This window comes from Heptranchias perlo, chromosome 33 (assembly GCF_035084215.1).
Source record: "Heptranchias perlo isolate sHepPer1 chromosome 33, sHepPer1.hap1, whole genome shotgun sequence".
Taxonomy (NCBI): Eukaryota; Metazoa; Chordata; class Chondrichthyes; order Hexanchiformes; family Hexanchidae; genus Heptranchias; species Heptranchias perlo.
In genome coordinates this window covers 9,837,455-9,860,157 of record NC_090357.1, presented here as the reverse complement: position 1 = coordinate 9,860,157, position 22,703 = coordinate 9,837,455, and the positions used below count along the sequence as shown (strand labels likewise).

Below are 22,703 nucleotides of genomic sequence, written 5' to 3'. Positions count from 1 at the left end.
TATTTGTTCGATTATTTTATTTGAATCCTGGTTTTAAATAGAAATTTTCCAAGAGTTACCACTACAACCAGAGCTGCTGGTCTGGAAGGAACTGGCATGAAGTAATAGTACATGTATAGTATAACATATTTTAACTTTAAGTTTACACATACCATACCACCTATTTGTGCGTTTTGTTCCCCCTCCCACAAAAAAAAATAGCAACAGTGTCAGGAATTTTTTGTTAAAAAAATTGGGTTTAATGCTGAATTTAGTTTTACAGCAAAATGGTGCTTCTACTGAAACAAAATATCTAGATTTTACATCTTCTGCTGTCAGGTTAATGTGTGCAGCATTACAACTTCCATGTTAAAAATGTCGAGCTACAACCAACAGGAAGGCCGTGTGTTGCTCAGACCCATCAGCAATAGGATCTTCAGTAACCCAACAGTACATAACCCTCCAACAGGAAATAAATTCAAAATATATAAATGTGCTGCAGAAAGAGAGAACGAGAGAGAGAAAAAAACTCTTGCCTCATTTTATATGCAATGTTCAGAGCACAACTATTAGCGGATTCGAAAATAACTACTGGCCGGCGGGCATCACAATGGCAATTAAAACTATACAAATTACGAAAACTCTACTTTATATCAAGCATTATGATGCACCCAGGTAGATATACTTAAATGGGAAGTCAAGGTCAATCTGATTTAAAAATTGAGTTGATTCAGTTTAATCAACCAGTATCCATGATGCTACAAGTACAATATTCCTTTTTGCAGCACACACTAATTCAGGATGACAGTGGGATTTGATCACACCACAGCACACTGCGCACACAAATGTACTACAAATAGGGGTCAGTGTTAATTTACTGAAGGACATGGCATTTTACTATTGACACCAACGGACATACAAATACATGAAATATTGTACAGGATTCTATATTTAATTTGGTTTCCTCAAGTGCAGCTTTTATTTCCACCCCTTTCTGTTTGTTAACTTGCTGTTTAAGTATTTTAAATAATAAAGGCATTAAGAATATCTGGAGTGGTAAGAATTAACAATAGATCTTTTAGGCAATAAACAAAATGATTAGAATGCACTTCACCAAGAAGGTGAATTAAAGGCGATATAAAGCAGGATTGGGCTCACGTTCTTTTATTTTTTTCATCTAGTTGTTAAAGTGTCAACCCCATTACAAAAAAACTTTTCATGACCAGTACAAATGATGCTAAAGCAGAGAGACTTGACTAAAATCAGGACAAAGACAACCGTCATCCTTTACTTCCAATTTACTTTTGTTTAATATGTGCGGTTACCTGTTCTTTAACATTTGGCTGCACACAAAACAAAGCAGGTACTGCTTCCAGTGATAGCACCATAAAAGGACTGAAGGTTGATTTCAAAGATTCAAGTGTGCAGTCAGTGTCAAAAAATAACACTTCAAAATTTAATTAAGCTCAGCCACAGCCCAATCTTGACTAGCATTGCAAACACATTGACATTGCCAGACTTGTACAACACTAATCTGGTTAAAACCACAAATACATGAAGGAATCGTTCTGAAGCCCGATTCAAGTGTCAAGAATTTAATATTACAGTTTGTCTGTTGCCAGCGATGGTATATTATCTGCTATGTAGCACATTAGCAACATTAAACACTTTGCATATGGCCCCTCTTCATCCCAAATTGTGTATATAGTAAATACAATTTACATTGGGAAAAGGATGTAAAGATGTACAATTTCATTACATTCTGGGGTAAAACCCATTTTAAAAAACTGATTATCTGATGCACAAGAATGGGGAAAGAAAAAAAAACTTCTAATTCCGGTCCAATTAAAAAGTACTAATGTACAACACTGAAATCAACATCTGTCTACACCTCTTGTCTTTATAATAGTTCCAGGCCTCTGTAAAATAGTTCTAATCTAATATCAATACTGGACTGGAAGGTGTGCAGTTAATCTAGTACTTTAGCACTTTTATTTTAATTCAACTAATTGAGAAATATATAAAACATACCCTGTACCTATTGAGGATTAACCCAGTTTATGCTACCAATTTCATACCGCCCAGGATGTTCCTCTGTTTGCAAGCAGAATTGTAAATACGTGAAAAGAAAACGCATTTATAACTGTGTTACAGATAGCAGAGAAAATCTCTCTCATTGAACTCTAAATTTTCTAAAATAGAAAAAACTCTTAGATTCAAATAGTTAATTGCTTTCTAGATTATAGCATCTGAACAAGGACAATATAGAGGGCACAGCATTTCTGTTGCTGGATTTTGGTAGCTGAACAGTTATGAATTCAGTTAGAACACTAATAGTTTCTACAAAAGTACTGGAATTAGTAGACAGCATGGGTTTTTCCTCTTTATTTACAATGGATTCAAGCTCAACTGCATACCTTCTTTTCACTATTGTATAAATATTCAACATTATACTTACAAGAATATAAGGATTTCATGCTGATGCTGGAATTTATAAATAAAACTGCCTTGGAGAAAAAAAAACTTGACACTCAAATAGACATTGATTCCTGTGATCTACAACAGCATGGTAGATGGCCTTTCAAGGAACTTCTTGAACTCAGCTAGCCATTGGGCACCAACTGCTCCATCCACAACACGATGGTCACAGCTCAGGGTTACTGCCATCATATTGGCAACATCAAATCTGCAGAGTTATGACAAGGTTACAGTGAGATTTTAAAACTACACATTTCCTTCAATACAACACAGGAAGACAACAGCATTTAAGGAACTTAACTCAGTTGAACGACACAAAGCTACATAAGTGACAACCTGACAAGCATTAACTGAATAGAAATCTAAAATCACTTGATTCACATCTGATGTATTTAATAGATACTTCCCCTCTCTTTCTTCCTGACATCAAACCCTTTATTGTATTTAACAGTCTAGTCACCTTCTGGATGACATGCTACGTGACTAAACAAATGTTCCAGGGCAAAACTGAGTTTTAAACATTCAATAGTTTACATATGGTTTTTTTAAAAAAATCCATTACAATATATGTACACTGCACAACAGAAAATTCTTTCTGATGCTTTTTGTTTAATTTGTATTCAGTGAATGCAACTTTGTGGCCACAATGTTCACTTTACAGGAATGATCTACTAAAAGTTATGATGATCACAGAAATTGCTTACCCTTTCTCATTATCTGCAGGAAGCAGTCTTTGCTCAGATCCACCAACAGCTAGAATGCATGCTTGGGGTGGGTTGATAATGGCCGAAAAGTTCTTTATACCATACATTCCTAGGTTAGATATCGTAAACGTTCCACCCTAATGTCAAGGAGAAAAGCAGTGGGTTAAATAATACGTACGATTTTTTAAAAGTGCGACTATTAATGTTGCCAATTTTGAGGAACTGTCTACTGCATTACTGATCCATAAACAGATACATTACATTTTACATGTAGATCTAAACTGAACTTAACAGCACCTTTTTTTAAAAAAAACTATAACTCACTGGAAAAGCTATGCTCTTGAAAAAAAATTTAGCCTTTGTGGTTTAAAAGAGAAAAGCTCCCAAAAGCCGACGAAAGAAGAGTGATTCACTGGGATCTGACCAGGGCTCTGTACAACTGAAGCATGACTTCCTCCTCTATGTATCCAGCTCCCTTGAGATAAAGGCCTTTACAATTACTTTTTCTACATGTGCACTAGCTTTTAGTGATTTGTGTACACTGACACCAAAATCCCTTGGCTCCTCCATAGTTCCCAGTCACTCGCCATTAAGAAAATATTCTGATTTGTCCTTGGACCCGAAGTATATTATTGTACACTTCTCCACATTGAACTCTGTCGGCCACAGTTTTACCTAAATCTTCCCATTTATGTCATGCATTCTTACACATACCCATGATAGTACCATGTTATTTCTTTCCATACAGTGTAATGCGAGGTACCGAAAACAGGGAGAGGCACTGAATTCTTTTTTTCCAAATATTAATCCTTACCTGAAATTCATGGGGCTGGAGTTTTCCCTCACGAGCCTTTGCAGCTAGGGATTTCACATCATTACTGATGGAAGCCAGTCCTTTGATATGTGCATTAAACACTATGGGAGTAATCAGACCAACAGGAGTACTCACAGCCACACAGACGTCCACAACATGGTTTCTGATAGGAAACAGACACCAACTAGGTTAGTCCATTTGATCCTTTCCACCAGATAACTTGTAGTCAAGGATGGTTTCTGCCTGTTTAACCCCTCCGCAAATTTGTGGAGCAAGTTGTTGCTCATCAGTTAATAACAATGTTAATTAATCGTGATACAGAATGATTGATCAAATTTTGCTGCCACTCATGCACCTCTCAAGGAGGAAAAAAATCCTTGGCAGCACAGTGGGTTAAGCAAATGTGCTGTTTCTATTGTATTTGAACCCCGGTAACAGAAGCAAGTCAGACTGATGGGATAAATGCATCCTCCCTCTCTACTGGATAGAACAGTCCTACATGGAATGAGTTTAGGTACTTGCAAACCAGTTTTTAAATAGGCACAGTGCCAACAGTACTGACTGTTCTGAGTTCAGCACAAGTAGCTATTTAATTGGTACAGTCAGAAGGATGTGGAAAAATTCCCACTGAGGTTACTTTTGAGTTTGGGAAAGTAGAGATTGCTCTACTCTTTACCCAGCCCACCTTACACCTAACCCGTGTGCCTGGAGTGGATGGTGGGTATGAAGAGTAGAATAAATCTATTCCCTAATACAAGACAAGGCTAACCTTGGTATTCACAATAATTCTCAACCTGTCCCCTACCTTTGAACATAATCGTTTTTACAGTCCACTGAAACGTAAACCACAGGTTCCTGCTAATTGCCCAGAATTTGATGGAGCAGGGCATCTCACGTTGTGCCCAGTTAGTTAGACTTTTTCCCCTCACCCTTCAGCTCAAAAATTTTTGGGCTGCAAATTGCTGGAAGTGCGAATTGATAACAGCGTGGCGAGATCAAAGGGGCATCTGGGACCAATGAGATTTTAAGGATTCTGAATGGGTGCATATTCATACATACAGTTCACAACATGCTAGTAACACACAAATTAGTTAACATGCTAGTAACACACTTAAAATTAGTTTTTAACAAAGGCAACCTGCTTCAAATAAAACTGACACCTTCCAGATATTTGAATCTGTAGATTGGCTACTCACTGCCTGATGGTCGTGTCCAGCCAAGAGGAATTTGCTTCGGGAACCTTTAAGCATGCCAAAGCTGAAGCCTTTATGAGAAAATCATTCACTGACAGCTTAATGTTTTCAGATTTGATTTCCTGTTAATGAAAGGGCCAAGATTATTAACAACCTCCCAGGTTAACCAGTCATTTTCCAAGTTGCAAAATGTCAACTTCATTTTTAACTTGCTTAAAGTTCTTGACTATAGTTAAGTAGTGATTGTCTCATCACCAAGAAACCAATAATGTCAATAAGAGTCTGGATAATATTTCCTCATGTGTACTTTATTATTGCACAGAATACACAAAGATTTGTGCTGGCATTAGAACCGTGGATGAGGATAAAAAGACTACAATCAGAACTAGATGTGATGGGGGAATATGCCCACATCTGGCAGATGATACTCAATGTAGATAAATGTAGTGTTATCCATGTGGATAGGGTTAATGCCAAGCATGTTATATACCATGCAGGGCTCTGAACTGAAATTTGTTGAGACCTAGGAGTTATAAGAAATAGGAGCAGGAGTAGGCCATATGACCCCTCGAGCCTGCACCAAATGCACGAGTCTCTAAAGATTCACGATCAGTGCCACGAGACTATAGTAATACATTGGGATGTATTGCTAGGACAACCCAACATAAAACAAAAAGCACTATAATGTCCAAGACCTTGGTTAGTCCTCATCTAGAATGCTGTTTTCAGTTCTGGTTAACCAACATGGTGGATGAGAGGCGCCCTGGAAAAGGTTCAGAACAAATCCACGAAGATAACACCTAGCTTAAAAGCCCTTAGTCATCACAACAGGCTTAGAGATCTGGGTCTTTTTATTCTAGAAAAGCATAGACTTGAGAGATTTTGATTGAGGCATTTAAAATAATGAAGGGACTAGACCATCTGTGTGGACAGACTATTTGAATTAGATAGGTAGGGGTGTTAACTGTATCCATATAAATTATATCAATGAATGTTAATTGTGTTCAGTGGTGTGTATCAATTGAGAACTCTCATGTATCCATTTATAAAAGAGCTGATCTAGGGTGTGGAGTGGGTGTAATGTGGAGCTCTGAATAAAGGCTTGGAAGCAACTGAAGACCAGGCTCTGGTATTCGATCCTTCACCACCTGGCTATCCAGCTTATTACAAGGGGGAACTAGGGAATGTGTGTATAAGTTGCGCAAGCATAGAACTAGACGTCAGGAGATTTTTTGCTTTTCAGAGGGTCAGTGACCTCTGGAGCAAGTTGCAAACTCGTACAGTTAAGTACAGATTTGCTAAAAACGTTCATGTATGAGTTCCTGGCAGAGGCTGATATCACTGCGTGCAAAAGGTAGGTGGGTGTTGGGTGATATGCCTTATGGTCACTGTGATCTCCTGGAAATCGTTTTGATCGCCTTAGTGAGTCATAGAGGAATTTCCCCAGAATTGGCCTAGGGTTTTTTGCCTCTCCCAGAAGATTACATGGTTGCTAGTGGGAGAGCATTGGGGGTCATGATACTTGATTGCAACATTATTGTAAGAGACAGGCAGGTCTTTTCCTGTCATTTTTGTATGTTCGTAAGTGTTAGGACTGACGGCAGATTATAGAATTGAGGGTCTGCTTTCCTAACTAATAAGTTTTAAACAACAGCATTCACTTCTTTGTGCAATAATTATTAATTTAAGAAACCATCACAATGTGTTGGAGTAGCAGCAGGGAGCACCATGGAATGGTAGGAAACAGGTTCAGTGCCCCACCCATGTTCATGTTCTCAGCCACACTGCAGAGAGCGCGAGAAAGGAAACAACAGATAGCATTTCCACCCTGCCTCCTTGGCAGTGGATTGAGAGCATGCCACCCTTTTCTCTTCCCCCACCCCATTCTCTCAGATGTAAATGGTGGGCATATGGCTAGAAGAAACTGGTAAGCAAACCACAAATCAATATGCCCCAAAAATGTTTATACAAAATCACTGAGCTGTCATTGCAGTTCTATTCATACCTCATTCAATTGCTTCCTAAGCTCCAGAATCATATCCATATTGACATCTATAGATAGATAATAATGGGGGATGGTCTGCTTGGACTGCATAAGACGCTGGGCTATGACCTAAGGTAAAACATAAACAAAGGAGTTAGTGACAGGAAAAATGGAGGCGAGAAATACTAGTGCCTGTCCCCTCCATTCCACTTTCTAACCAGTTGCAATTTTGTCAATTTTATCTTGCCTTCCGTATATTGGTGAGCGGGATATCTGTGAATGTTCCAGTAGGTACAGCGGCTACACCAGGAGCAGCTGCAGTTGGAGCCTACAAAAAACAGGCAAAAAACAGTTAAGTATGTTAAACCCTATGATATTGCACCTGAAAAGTTAGCTAAAATCTTATACAATAATTTGACTCTTATTTGGAGTTATTTTAAATGAATTTACTGGTGCTACCTTTGAAGGCACAAAAGATTCAACATCTTTTTTCCTGATTTGACCTTCTGGTCCAGTACCTAAGTGAAGAAAATACATCAAATCAGAGCACAACCACCAATTTTAGACCAGAGTGATGTCTGGTAATGTTTTACAATGCATTTCCTTTTTCAAGGAGGGCTGAATTTTATTTGTCCTTAATTTTAAATTCATTGCAACATGTTCAACTGTACTTTTTCCTTGCAAAAACATAACCTTCCACAGCCTTTTCTCGTTCCATTCAAGAGTGATTAGCAGGTCATAATATTGAAACAGCAAATTTTAGTTTATTTAAAAAGGACCCCCTGAAGTTTTTTTAAAAAAAGACATTTACGTAACACCTAATCACATCTCTGAAATGAATTTGTTTTTGGCAGTGTTAGCTATGGGAAGATTGTTGACCAAGACACCAGGAGAACTCCCTGCTCTTCTTGGAAGAATGCCATGGGATCTTTTATATCCACCTGAACAGAAAGATATGGTCTTGGCTTAACATCTTACCTGTTGGGTTAATCCTTTGACAATTCAGTACTGTAGAGTGTCAGCCAAATTATGGTGTGCGGCCTGAACCCACAAACTTCTGATTTTGAGGCACGACTGCTACCAACTGAACCAAGCTATCAACATATGCTCTTGGTATAAACAATCAGCTTTGACTATTAAATAGTTTTAACATTTCAAAATACACCAACCCCAGTACTGTTAACCATAACTTGTTGCATTTCAATTTTAATGTAGCTTACCTTTGATTTGTTTGAGGTCAATGCCCTTTTCAGCTGCCACTTTCTTTGCCAGTGGACTGGCAAAGACTCGATCTTTGTGATCTCTAGAACTGACTGGGGTAGATACAGCTGGTGCTGCCACAGGCTGTGGTGTGAAAGGCAAAGGCTGCAACAAATTTCAGAAGTTTGGCTGAACAAATTGTAATCCAATCACCCTTTTAAACGAGACACAAAATCTAGCAACTTTCACTGTACGACATGGGTCACTACCTGCAACATTTGGGAACGGTACCTACAAAGTCGGCTAAAACTTATTTTCATTAAATTTATAAATACACCATTGTATTTGACATTTTATCATTAAATCTTAATCCAAATTACATAGGACAAGTTCTCAGCACAATCCTTTTCCATTATTAAATGCTTCAATAATAAATATGATGTGGCGATGCCGGTGATGGACTGGGGTGGACAAATGTAAGGAGTCGCACAACACCAGGTTATAGTCCAACAGCTTTATTTGAAATCACAAGCTTTCGGAGCTTTGCTCTGACGAAGGAGCAAAGCTCCGAAAGCTTGTGATTTCAAATAAAGATGTTGGACTATAACCTGGTGTTGTGTGACTCCTTACATCAATAATAAATGCCCTCTCTAATGTAACTACAGAAAATCAGCAATACTGAATATTAAACAATAGGTGAGGCATGTCAATTTGTGTCATACTGTTACAACAAATATCAGGCACCTTGGCCAGATATGAAACTTGGAAGAGTTAACAGAAACCTTTATTTGAAATACTCTGCTGGTAGCTCAACAGGCTCACTCATCAGTAGCTGAGCCACATAACGAAGAAGGTCCTAGAATATGAGCTGATCTCAGCTGAGATGGCATTAGGGGTGTTGCAATTGGTTATAGTGCCCTGGGCCAGACAGGGGAAAATAAACCAGAATTCACACTGATCTCTATCCAAGGACCCCTGCTCACGTGGACGCCAGGTAAGAGAATCAAGATTCACCCAGTGACTGAACAGCCTGCCAACAGTTACAGTCCAGGTTCACACGTGAATAACAAGCACTTGGATGAAGTATTGTAAGTGCCAAATGGCCACCAAGGATTTAATAGAGGGGATGAAAAAACAACTTTATTTCTGGAGAAGGTTTGAAGCTTCAAGTGTTATTCCTGTAGATATAGTATGTGTTCTTACTTGAGGTGGAGGTTGTGGCTTAATATCAGCAACTCCAGTTTCCACATAATCGGAGAACGCTGGAATGTCCGACTCCTTCTCTACAATGATACACAGTGCTGTCCCAAGAGGAACATCCCTTGTACCCTCAGCTATCAGAATCTTGGCCAAATAACCTTCTTCCATTACTTCAAAACCTAAGAGAGACATAATGGCTTTTCTATAATAGAATACTGTAATAAATCTTATTCCTGTTGGTTTTATCGCCCTAGCTGGTCAATTGGTTATGGTGCATTCTAACTACATGAAACTACGAAAACAACACAAAAAACACTCAATTAGCTTTTCTGGAAGCACCATTAATTATATTTTGTCATATTGCTGCTTTATGCTGCTTATTTTGAACACACCTTTGGAAATGTTTAAATATTTTCATACAATAACCTATACAAGTATCAACAATTACCACATCGCCACTTGTTACAATGAAGTTTAATATCAAATGATATCCTACCCCAAACCACCCTCAATTTTTACTCTCCATATAGAGACAAGTCAAATCTAATCTCCCAACTATGGCCGCATTGTAAACATATAGTGTAAAGGTGGCTGAATCATTTTTAGGGCATCACAAACAAATTAGAATGAGTTCAGGTCCCTAACACAATCAGGCTATGTTTACCAATTTTGAAAGTGTTGTTCAGTGTACAGAAGTGCAGCTCTTACACGTAATACCTCACTCAAGTCAATGCATACCTATTGTTGCTTTGTCTGTTTCAATCTCCGCTATAAGGTCACCTTCACTCAACTTCTCACCAACCTTCTTCTCCCACCGTTGAACAGTACCCACAGTCATTGTTGGAGAAAGAGCAGGTAGGACAATCTGCAAATAGACAACATACTCTGACTTTATAGTCCACTTAAAACTGAAAATTTAGACTTGCATAGCATTTTCAAGCACAAGGTTTATGACAGTACTGACTACTACGCCTGACAGAGTGCAGTGTTTCAGAGCTCAAATTCATATGAAACCATGACATTTTGCAAGCTGACTGAAAAGGATATTTGAAGTTTAAAATTACAACATTCTAAAGTCAATTGTGTTTTAAAAAGACTATATAGATTAAAACTAGAAATTAAATTGTTGGTATATTGACATAGAATTTGCCAGATTCTGTCTCCTTCACTTAACATTATTCTGTATTCAATTAAGTCAGAATACAGGCTACTACAACCATTTAATGGCAATAGTAGCAGGATAAATCAGAAAGTTCTATGTACCAAAAATTACTATGTATTACACATTTCCCAAACCTAATACTGCCATTTCAATAAATTCCCTACAGACGTATCCCCATATTCACATTTACTAAACCGTGTAGTGTGCAAGCCAAAATTTAAAAAAATTGGATTGCAATCAGACCCATTTGTTCCAAGAATGTAAACAACCAGGCCACTAACTCACAGATCTTTTAATGTCTACAATTGGTTATGTTTTCCATTGTTTTGGAGCTATATATGACACAAAAACAGTGAACTTCAATAAGAAAAATTGGTTAATTTTCCCAGATAATCCAAATTGACCTAGAACAAATGATGCGATGCACTGCTCACATTTCATTTTCTTTTTGCTCACCTTCATGTGGGCAGGATAAGAACTGCCTGGAGCTTTGGGCGGAGATGAGGCCACTGGCGGGGGTGTGGAAGGAGCTGGAGCAGTTACTGGGGCCGACGGGGCAGAAGCTGCCGTCTCTGGAGTGTAATCCTTAAAAGCTTCAATATCCTCAGGTCTAGACAATACAAGTGACAAAAGAAAGATGTTTACTCTTTATGTCATCATTTAACAGCAACACGGATCGTGCAGGCAGTGTAGACTGAACTCAGATACAAAAAAGGACAGAGTAAGACCGTACTCCCCATCAAGCCGATCCTATCCAGACATGGTACGGCTTTGTACATCAACTCCATTTCCGCCCCTCTGCCATCATACAATCACCTGGGAAAAGCATTCAAACAAAAGCCAGTGGCCAATTTAGGAAAAAAGTTGGGAAATTCCTCTCCAACACCCCCCACCCCCCGTTCCCCCCCCTCCCCCCATGACAAACAAGTAAGCTCCAAGTGACTGTGGTAATGTGCAATACACAATGTACAGGTTTTTAGCTTTCAGCCTTGACTCAGTGGTAGCAATCGCACCTGAGTCAGAAGGCTGTGGGTTTAAGTTTCCCTCCAGGATTTGAGAACCTAATCCAGGTTGACACTTAAGCGTAGTACTGAGGGAGTGGTGCACTGTCAGAGGTGCCCTCATAGGTGGATGTAAAAGATCCCATGGTACCATTCAAAGAATAGCAGGGGAGTTTGCCCTATATTTATCCCTTAACCAACATTACTAAAACAGATAATCTGGTCATTCATCTCAGTGCTGTTTGCAAGACGTCGTGTACACAAATTGGCTGTCGTGTTTTCATACATTACAACAGTGTCTACACTCCAAAAGTATTTTATTGGCTGTGAAGCACTTTGGGACGTCCTGGGGATGTGAAAGGCATTATATAAATGCGCACTTTCTTTCTTTAAAATTTGCTTTAATATAGAAAAACATCCCAAGACACTTCAGAGGCATAAGGAAAATGGACGTCGAGCCAGAAGAGGAGAGATTAGCAGAGGAGAGCAGGGGTTTAAGGAGGGAACTCCAGGGTGGAACCTAAGTGCTTCAAGGCACAGCCACCAATGGTGAAATAAGGTGGAGGAGATGCACAAAAGGCCAAAGTCAGGGGAATCAAAACTTCAAACCGGAGAGGTTAGAGATAGGATGAGACGAGTCCGTGGAGGGATTTAAACACAAGAATGGGAAATTTAAGGTGAGGCACTGGGTGGGGTGTTGGGAGCCAACATGCGTCTACAGGGCAGGGTTCAAAATTCTACATATTAATAAAATTACAGATCTCCATTTCAGATGTTCTTTACTCTATGCACAATGCCAGCCCAAAAAGAGTTTGAGGCGTCTGTAATAGTCAAACTTTTCTTTTTGTGCTGCTTCTATGTTATCTTTTGATTCAGCTTTATCTTCTATAATACACTCTCTGGTTATAATTTGAGTGTTTCCATCCTATCTTCTATCACCTGTTCAAGATATAGTACACATCACTTAGTTTGTGGTAGCAGACAGATTGGACTGCAAACATTATCCCAAAGAATACCTGTTTTATTCCCAATTCTGATATACATGACTAAACAATCTCAATGACAACATTCCTTGACTACACTCTTATTACAGATACAGCTTGCAGTCTGGTTTAATATTTAACCTTTACCTTGCAGTTTTTAAAACAGGTGTTGTGTCACATCAACATAATACCATGGAATTCGGTCACAGTCAAGAAATGTGTTTGTACGTAACGGGGACGATTTACCCTCATTATAACGGAAACAGTGAGGATTTGTGAGGGTAGTACAATGACACATTGAGTTGGTGGTTTAGTGCAATGTTCTGTGGACCCAAGTCCTCACACCAAGCTGCAAGTTTCAATTGTGCTATCAAAAGGAAGGTGGCAAAGGAGAGGACTTCCTGAACAAATAAGTCAAAAGGAGTCATCTTGTGCACCTCTTAACAGCAAGAATAGCACTGCTGGAGGCTGTCTACCAACCTTTTCAGTCAGGGAATGGTGAGAAGCCTAAAATGAGGGGAAGGGGACCTTTGAAATGTTACTTGTTTTTAAACTACACAGAACTTCATAAAATTTACTTACAGTATAACACAACTATCCAGTGAATGAGGATTAGAATATTTTGTGTACAAAAAAATATTCAATACAGAAGTCAAGTGAGAGGATTCAAAGAAACGAAGTACTGATACAGGCAGAGTGGAAGGTTATTTAAAAGTATCTTCATGCTCACTTTTGAACCGTGATGCAGATGATCGTACCAAGCGGCACATCTCGTGTTCCTGCTGGCATTAGGATTTTTGCCATATAGCATTCTTCCAGACTCTCAAAGCCTACAACTGCCTTGTCCGTTTCCACCTTTTGAGAAAATATATCTATTTTAATACAGCAGAAAAAAGCAACCCAAAAATAGTTCCACGTAACAAGCATTCCCTGTGTAACGTTGCACCTCTGTTTAAAAATCAACTCTAGACATCTTTCCTCAGAATTGCTACCCTAACCTTTCTGTAGGAAACTGTTGACTCCCTTGCTCAGAAGCCTGTTAATATTTAACTTGTTGCCACCAATCTGATCTCATCCTTCACACTTCTCACACTGGCGATTATACAATCCACGATAGCTCTGAACAAACTTTAATGGTATAAGCACGGCTTGAAATCTTTAAGATTTTGGGCTGGTTGCTGACTACATCCCAGGCTAATTGAGACAACTGAGCGAGATAAAGATTGGCCACTTCACATGCTGATGTCTTTCCCATGCGAGACTATTTCTTAAACCTTCCCCAGCTTGCATTTTACCAAGTCTCTTTCTACGGTGACTGTATAACAGAATATATTGTAGGTGAAATGTCTTCTTTGCACATGTGCTGCACGTGTTCTACTGTCCTTAGATTTTTTTTTTAAAAAAGCTCAATTTTATTTGTTCTCATCTGCAGTAGTCAATAAAAATACCCCTTAATGCAACAATGTAGTCACAGAACTTTTTCTCTAAATGTGTTACTGAGTCCATGGACATTATTACAGCAAAAAAAAGAATGCTGTTTTTAGCAAATACAGATATAGATGCTTATTGTACAGTTAAGATTACTGACTACATACCAATTTTGGTTTTGCAGTGAATTTAATTAGAAACCTGTGCAGGCTGTCAGATTATTAAACTTTTTATAAAGCTTATATTAGAAAGAATGAATTGGCATTTCTATTGCACCGTTCACATCCATAGGGCATCACAAAGGGCTTCACAGCCAATTAAGTACTTCTGAATTGTAGTCAATATTATAATATAGGCAAATGCAACAGTCAACTTGCACACAGCAAGGTCCCACACACAGCAATAAGACAAATGAACAGACATTCAGTTCTTTCAGTGGTGGGATAAGTGTTGGCTATTACACCGAGAGAACTCCCCTGCTCTTTGTCGAATGGTGCCATAGGACCTTTTATGTTCAACCGAGGGGGCAGATGGGACCTTGGTTTACATTTCATTCAAACAGTACACCTCCAAGAGTACTGCACTGAAATGTCAGCCTAGATAACGTACTCAAGTCTCTGGAGTGGGGCCGGAACCCACGACCTCCAGATTCTGTTTTAAAATGTAGTAACTTTCATTCTTACTAATAAAATGTATAAACAGACTGGGAAGTGATTTTTTTTTTTAAATACACAAGTAACTATTTTACAGTGGAAAATAAGCCTGAAACTGAGATGCACAATTTTAAAAAGGGTATTAAATAGGAATGATTATAGAACAGCCCTTTACCCATTTGTCTCAACACTATATTCCTGATATTTTGATCTCTATATAGCTCTACAAACAACGGCCAACATAGAAAATACGCACAATATTGCTACGCACCTGTAAAAGTAGCCACCAACACAACCACCGTAGTCGCTTTTACACTGGGGCGTTTTTAGTTCAGATTGTGGAGAACTGTCATCACTGCACAGGCTCCCCACGGCTACACTATTAAATCCATGATCCTGGTGGCAGAACTGTAGGCCCTGCTTTTCACAAGAGTATAATTCGGTCGCTAGGATAATGTTGCAGAGAATAAGTGCATGAATATTGGACCCCAGAATACAAACTCAGAGCGCAGCAGTGTAAAAGCAGATATTCAGCACCACCATGATACTCTACACACAGAGCATTACAACAAACTGGCAGTGCAAAAGAAAATCTGGCAAGCTTTTGTATGTAAACAAGCAACAAATGTCTTCCTTGCTTACTCCCAGGTTCAAGCCTAAGGTGAAATTACATTAACTCTCTTTGCCACCTCCACACCTCCACTTTGGCAGTAGAATTGAAAAGCAGAGAAGTTATGTTAAACTTGTATAGAATCTTGGTTAGACCACACTTGGGAGTTACTGTGAACAGTTCTAGTCTCATTATGAAAAGGATACAGAGGCACTGGAGAAGGTGCAAAAAAAGATTTACTAGGATGATACCAGAACTGAGAGGTTATACCTACCAGGAAAGACTGAACAGGCTGGGGCTTTTTTCTAGAAAAAAGACTGAGGGGTGACCTGATAGAGGTCTTTAAGATTATGAAAGGGTTCGATAGGGTAGACATAGAGAAGATGTTTCCACTTGCGGGGAAGACCAGAACTAGGGGACATAAATAAAAGATAGTCACTAATAAATCCAACAGGGAATTCAGGAGAGGGCGGTTAGAATGTGGAACTCACTACCACAAGGAGTAGTTGTGGCAACTAGCATAGATGCATTTAAGGAGAAGCTACATAAACACATGAGGGAGAAAGGAATAGAAGGATATGCTGATAGGGTTAGATGAAGGAGGCTCATGTGGAGCATAAACACCGGCATAGACCTGTTGGGCTGAATGGCCTGTTTCTGTGCTGTACATTCTATGTAAAATCCACATAGATTAAACAGGGTTTTAATTTCACATACCTCAGCTATTAAGTCTCCCTCATTTATTTTGTCTCCTTCCTTCTTCTCCCATCGGGCTATTGTTCCCATTTGCATTGTGGGTGACAGGGCAGGTAATGGCATCTATGAATAAAACAGCAATGAGTAATCTAGTCACACAACCCTTCTGGTGCTGTAACTCATTAATAAAGAGAATCATCTTTTGAAAAATATCTTTGCATTAACTGAGGCCATTATTAATCCTTTAATCTAAATTATATAAGTCCCCACAACAAAAGATTTTAGCAGAAACAGAACAAATGGACAACCCATAAAAAGAATTACAAAAACACAAAGAGCTCAAATGATTTTGTAAATCGCGCGAGTGTTTCATCAAAAGACCAGGTGTACTGAAGAGATTTTATGTATTTCCAGCCATCTCTAAATCGTTGCACTTACTTTCACAGCATTACATCATGTCTGTAAAACTGGTCATTGGGCCTTATACATTTTCCTGAAAGGCAACTCTTTCAAACAAGTATCTTGACGCAAACTTACGTAAAGGGCAGACATGGATGTGGTCTAACTGACTGTTAAAAATTTTATTTAGTTAGAATTAGAACTTTTTGAAACCAGATAGAAGGCAAAATATGGGCAAGGCAGATATTTGGTGTAGATGTTTCCAGCTAGCCTACTCAAAAACTGGACATGCAACAATCCTTGTAAACGAAAAACCAAAAAAAACTCAACTCTGACCGTTAAAACTCTTAATTGTGAACAGCAGCAGGATGTAAATTAAGCCAAGTGTGCCATGGCACTTGGTACAGTAATGACAATCAATCAATCACAGGACACACTCATTCCACACACAGTGTCAGATTTCAACCATACTGGATAATTACCTCCACAGAACTTGCCAGTTAGAAAAATGCAGAATCAAAACCAAAACTGCCCAACAATGCCACAGCTGATGTTAAAATTATTTTTTTAAAACTCCAACAGTCTGTTGTCAGTAATTTACATGTACTTTCTCCAAATTCCCTCCCGTGACCTCTATCATCAAGAAGGACGAGAGTGGCAACGTCGTGGATACATTATCACCTCCAAGTCACACATCATCCAGGCACGGACATATATCACTGTCCCTTCATCATGGCTGGGTCAATATCCTGGAATTCCCTACTTAACCTCATTGTGGGAGCACCATCACAAGGACTGCAGTGGTTCAGAGAAGGCCCACCACCACCTTCTCAGGGCAAGAATGAGAATAAATGTGGCCTTGCCAGCGTCACCCACGTATGAAGATCAAATATTTTTAAAAACTAGCACACCCTATCTACTCCTCATAGTGCAGTTTCCTCTACTGTGGGTAGAGGAAATACAGATTAGGGGCTGCTTTGCTGAACATCTCTGTTCTGTCTTCAAATGTGACCCCAAGCTCTGTTGCTTACTACTTCAATTACCCATCCCACTCTGAGCTGTGTCTTTGGCCTACTACACTGCTCCAATGAAGCTCAAAGAACAGCACTTTATCTTTCTATTAGGCACTTTGTAGCCATTTGGCCTTAATATTAACTTTAATAACTTCAGAGCTTAACTTTAGCTCCCACTTTTTACTTACAACAGTAGAAGCTGGTGATATGGGATGAGTGTGTTGTGGTTTTGGGAGGGACGGACGGGAGTGGGGGAAAAGACAGTCTGGCAATTATGTGGGAACACGGTGCTGGAGCGGTAGTAAGCAACCATGCTACCACGCTGCTTTTTTCTTCTACTGAGCTTATGGATTTTGTTCCACTTTGCCAGCTTTTCCTGTACCAATTTCAGACCTGCCTCTTTCAACTGCTCACATGTTCTTATGTCTCATGTTTTAGATTTATTTTATTATGCTTCTTCCTATCATCTTATGTTAATATCACATCAGTCATTTAACTCTGTTTCCCATTTAAGCATCTTATCGGTCCTTCCACTGCCTCTCTCACATGTGTGTTTGTATTTCTCCCTCTTACCTTTGTTCTCTTTTTTAAAATTCTGTTCATCTGTAAATTCCCACCCCCCCCACCTCCCTCAGTGGTGAAGGGTCTATACATGTAATATTAACTTGCCTGTTCTTTCCAAAGATGCTGACTGACCTTGCTAAGCTAGTCCAGCACTTTGTTTCTTTTGTTTAATATCAACAGTGGCTGAAGTTTGGCTGCACCACATTGAACATCAACATATTCATTCAAAAATAAAAACACTTCCACTACTTCATCATACATTATTAACCCTAACCACCCCGCCCCCCCACCAAAGAAAACAGGCAAACAAAGTGATCAAAAGAGCCCCAGGTGGGAATGTTCCTTGCTCAGAGTCACCCATCGCCCTTCCTTCCTTCCCATTCAAGATCAGTGCCTTACATGCAAGTTCCTGATCATGTACACAAATCCCACCACTCACCCACTGCATTCATGACAAGAGTTATTTAAAGTCCTTGTATTTGTTTAGCTTTAGACATGCAGTTCAGTCGGGTGGGCAAGACCAGGATCGTATGTTGCTGTTAAACTGGAATGCATGATCCTAGAGGCATATTACAACTGGAAAGGTAAACCAAACTTTATATGCAGCATGTCCCCAAAGAATTAGCAATTAATTTCTTCTGTAAAACACAACAGTATCACAGAGACACAGTAAATCCATTTCAAAGTCATTCAACATATTTACATTCCTGTATCTGGCAAATACCAGCACTCATATCCTACAAAATATTCACTATTTTTAATATTCTATTCAGTTATGTGAATATTTGATCAGTTATGTTTGGTATATCATCTCCATTGTGATAAAGTTCTAAATTGTAAGATTAAAATATTATAACACTATTTATGCTGGGAAATATTTTTAAAGCTTCAGACAAAATCAGGTTAAAAACATTTGAGAAAAGTTTATAATTATTCATAATTCATATGTTTGTATATAATTTAAGAGCAGGAGTAGGCCATTCGACCCTTCAAGCCTGCTCTGCCACTTTTTAAGATCATGGCTGATCTGATTGTGACCTCAACCCTACTTTCCCGTCTTCCTAATATACCCTTTGACTCCCTTGTTAATCAGGAATCTATCTAACTCAGCCTCAAAAATATTCAATGACCCTGCCTCCTCCGGTCTCTGGGGAAGGGAGTTTCACAGACTCACGACCCTCAGAGAAAAAATTTCTCCTCATCTCCATCTTAAATGGGAGACCCCTTATTTTTAAACTGGGTCCCCTAGTTCTGGTCTCTCCCACAAGGGGAAACATCCTCTCATCATCTACCCCTTCAAGTCCTCTCAGAATTTTATTTCTTTCAATAAGATCACCTCTCATTCTTCTACACTCCAGTGTATACAGGCCAAACTTGTCCAACCTGTCCTCATAAGATAACCCCCTCATCCCAGGAATCAGTCAAGTGAACCTTCTCTGAACCGCCTCTAAAGCAATTATGACCTTTATTAAATAAGGAGACCAAAACTGCACGCTGTATTCTAGATGTGGTCTCACCAATGCCCTGTACAACTGTAGCAAAACATCTCTACTTTCATATTCCATTCCCCTTGCAATAAATGACAACATTCCATTTGCCTTCCTAATCACTTGCTGCACCTGCATACTAACTTTTTGTGATTCATGTACTCGGACACCCAGATCCCTCTGTGTCTCAGAGTTCTGCAATCTCTCCATTTAAATAATATACTGCTTTTCTATTCCTCCTGCCAAAGTGGACAAGTTCACATTTTCCCACATTATACTCCATCTGCCAAATTTTTGCCCACTCGCTTAACCTATCTATCCCTTTGCAGACTCCTTATATCCTCTTCACTACTTACTTTCCGACCTATCTTTGTGACATCAGCAAATTCTAGCCATCTTCCAGACTCTTGTGATCTCATTAACCCATACAGCAAGTTGGCACAAGGCACATATTTAGAATAGTAATTTTGAAACCCTTATAGCTAATTTTTGCAAAAGGTTGAACAACTTGCCTTTATATTGCACCTTTAACATAGTAAAAGGTCCCAAGGTGCTGCACAGGAGCCTATTCAGACAAAAATTGACACCAAGCCAAAGAAGCAGATATTAGGGTGGGTGACTAAAAGCTTGGTCAGAGGTAGGTTTTAAGGAGCATCTTAAAAGGAAGAGAGGTGGAATGGTCCAGGAAGGAAATTTCAGAGCTGAGGGCCGAGACTGCTGAAGGCACATTCACCAATGGTGGGGCGAAGGAAGTGAGGACTGTACAAGAGGCCAGAGTTGGAGGAATGTAGCGTTCTTGGAGGGTTGGCTTAATAGTATGCTATTACCAACATTATAATAAACCAAATAACTAATATAGGGCATGCTCCTTAATTGTTTTCACCAGTTAGCATGCAACCATGCATATTCCTAATCCCACAAAAATCTAAATTCTGCTTCTATCCCAGAAATTTGAGAACTCTGGGGGTGGGGTGGGGGGGGGAACATTTATAGAACATTGGAAATTAGAATTCCAAACCGGGAGACTCTTAGAAATCCACTGGAACTCAGCGAAGTAAAAAAAAAAGCAGCTGCAGCATGCAACATCTCAAAATACGCTTGTCTGAAGTTATTTTACCAGCAACAAAGCATCAAATCTGCAGCAGTGAAGTGAAAACCAGTGACTTTATAATGTGTAGGACACCCAAGAGCTAAAACTAAAATATTTGGCTCTAGCAGAGCAAAACTTAACCCAAGCATTTTTTTGTTCCTTCTCAAAAAAAAAAAATGCATTTGGAGACGAAATACTGCAAATGACATCCGTATAAAAGTACTGCGGGTTTGGAATTGCGCTGCGACCTCTGCTGTGCGCGCTCTGGTTAAAGGCTCCTGTCCTTCCCCGTTCAGACCCGCCAACTTTTATCCCTCCCCTCCCCTCCCCGTGTTCCTCACCAGCTGATGCGGGGGCAGGCTGTACCACCTCCTCGCCGTGGCCGGCAGCCCGCTTCTTTGCAGCAACAGGCGGTGGCGAGCGGGGCCGAATCCGCTCTTCCCCGCCGAGTCGACGGCCCGATTCCCGCAGGCGGTGAGCGAGAACCAGCAGCGGGCCTGCCCCCCGCCGCAGGAGGAGGAGGAGGAGGAGGAAGGAGCGCGGCCGGCAGCGGCCCGACACTCCGTCCCGCGGCCGGGCTTCAGCCGCACGCACGGCCTGAGTCTGGCGGCCTGGCGGAGCATGCTGAGTCCAGGCGGCGGCGGCGGCGACAAGTACCGAGCGACTGGGGAGGGTGAGGTGGGAAACGGGCGGCTCGGCGTCTCCTCGGTGACCTCTGCCTCACGGCAAAAGCCACTGCCGCAAAAACGGAAGTCACGTCACACAACAAAAAAAAAGCCGCCCTCGAGCCAGTCCCTTTCCGGTTCTATTTGCTGCCTCTGCTCCTCATCTTTCAAGCTGGGGCTTTAGTCATGGATTCAGCCAGTATTTCCTTCCTCTCTGTTCTTGGTTTTATTTGCAGACCTGCATCCAGTCTCACCCATTCCACTGTCGAAATTTATGATGACTCATTAAATTTTACGATGTGGAGATGCCGGTGATGGACTGGGGTTGACAATTGTAAACAATTTTACAACACCAAGTTATAGTCCAGCAATTTTATTTTAAATTCACAAGCTTTCGGAGGCTTCCTCCTTCGTCAGGTGAACGATGTGAAAATTTTACAGCATACATGCATTTAAGGGGAAGCAAGATAAGCACAGGAGGGAGAAAGCAATAGAAAGCTATGCCAATAGGGTGAGATGAAGAGGGGCGGGAGGAGGATAAACAACATCATGGACCAGTTGGGCCGAATGGCCCGTTTCCTCTGCTGTAGATTCTGTGTAGCACAGATGAAAGCAATTAGCCCATTGCACCAGTGCCTGCGTTCTGAAAGAGTTCCCCACTTGGTCTCTTTCCCTGTACGGTTTTCTTTTTCAAATATTTATTCACTTCCCTTTTAAAAGCTATTCGGAACAGGAGTAGGCCATTCAGCCCCTCGAGCCCACTCCGCCATTTGATAAGATCATGGCTGATCTGTGATCTAACTCCATTATGGATTCTGTTTCCACCAGAGGCATACTCTGGTAGAATGCACTACCTGACCTCTACTGTCTGGTAGGGCATTCCATATCCTTACAACCTCTTGTGTAAACAAAAAAGATTATGGTTAATTTTGCTGAGTCCAATTTAATTGAATGGGCACAGGATAATGAGACCATGGTGAGATAATTTGAATGCTGCTGTTTGATTTGGTAAAAATAAAAATTCATCTACAATATTGTTGATGAATATATCTACATTATGCCACAGAAGTAAATGGAAAAATTACTTTCTTTTAAAAATAGACTTAAAAATTAGTAAGCAACCAACTCAAAAACTGGACTGTTGGTTCCAAAACCAGATGAGTAGCAACCCCAACTAGAACTGAAATTCATATTAAAAATGAAACAGATCATAACCTCATTTAAATTACATCTACCTCTGCTTATTTTTTTCAAAATGAGATGCATCAAAATAGGTTAAATTTTAAATGAATGACACTCTGTATGGCTGTTGGAAGATTGCCACCTGTTTGGTACGGGGCTGTACAGTTTGATTCTTGAGTGGGCTGCTCTGAAATTTATAAACTTAACTAGTTGCCAAG

At 39.9% G+C, this 22,703-nt stretch overlaps 1 protein-coding gene across 1 annotated transcript; it reads right to left on the bottom strand.

The window, feature by feature from the left end:
• dlat (dihydrolipoamide S-acetyltransferase (E2 component of pyruvate dehydrogenase complex)) lies at positions 1 to 21,381 on the bottom strand. The gene is given in 16 exon segments (XM_067970980.1): positions 1 to 2,665; positions 3,162 to 3,298; positions 3,976 to 4,138; positions 5,172 to 5,290; positions 7,174 to 7,281; positions 7,400 to 7,480; positions 7,612 to 7,670; positions 8,373 to 8,517; positions 9,556 to 9,731; positions 10,291 to 10,417; positions 11,171 to 11,324; positions 13,429 to 13,553; positions 16,107 to 16,208; positions 20,980 to 21,147; positions 21,150 to 21,170; positions 21,172 to 21,381. Coding segments are annotated over 16 exon segments (1,905 nt in total). The 5' UTR covers positions 21,262 to 21,381; the 3' UTR covers positions 1 to 2,535.
• Between the last annotated feature and the right edge of the window lie 1,322 nt (positions 21,382 to 22,703).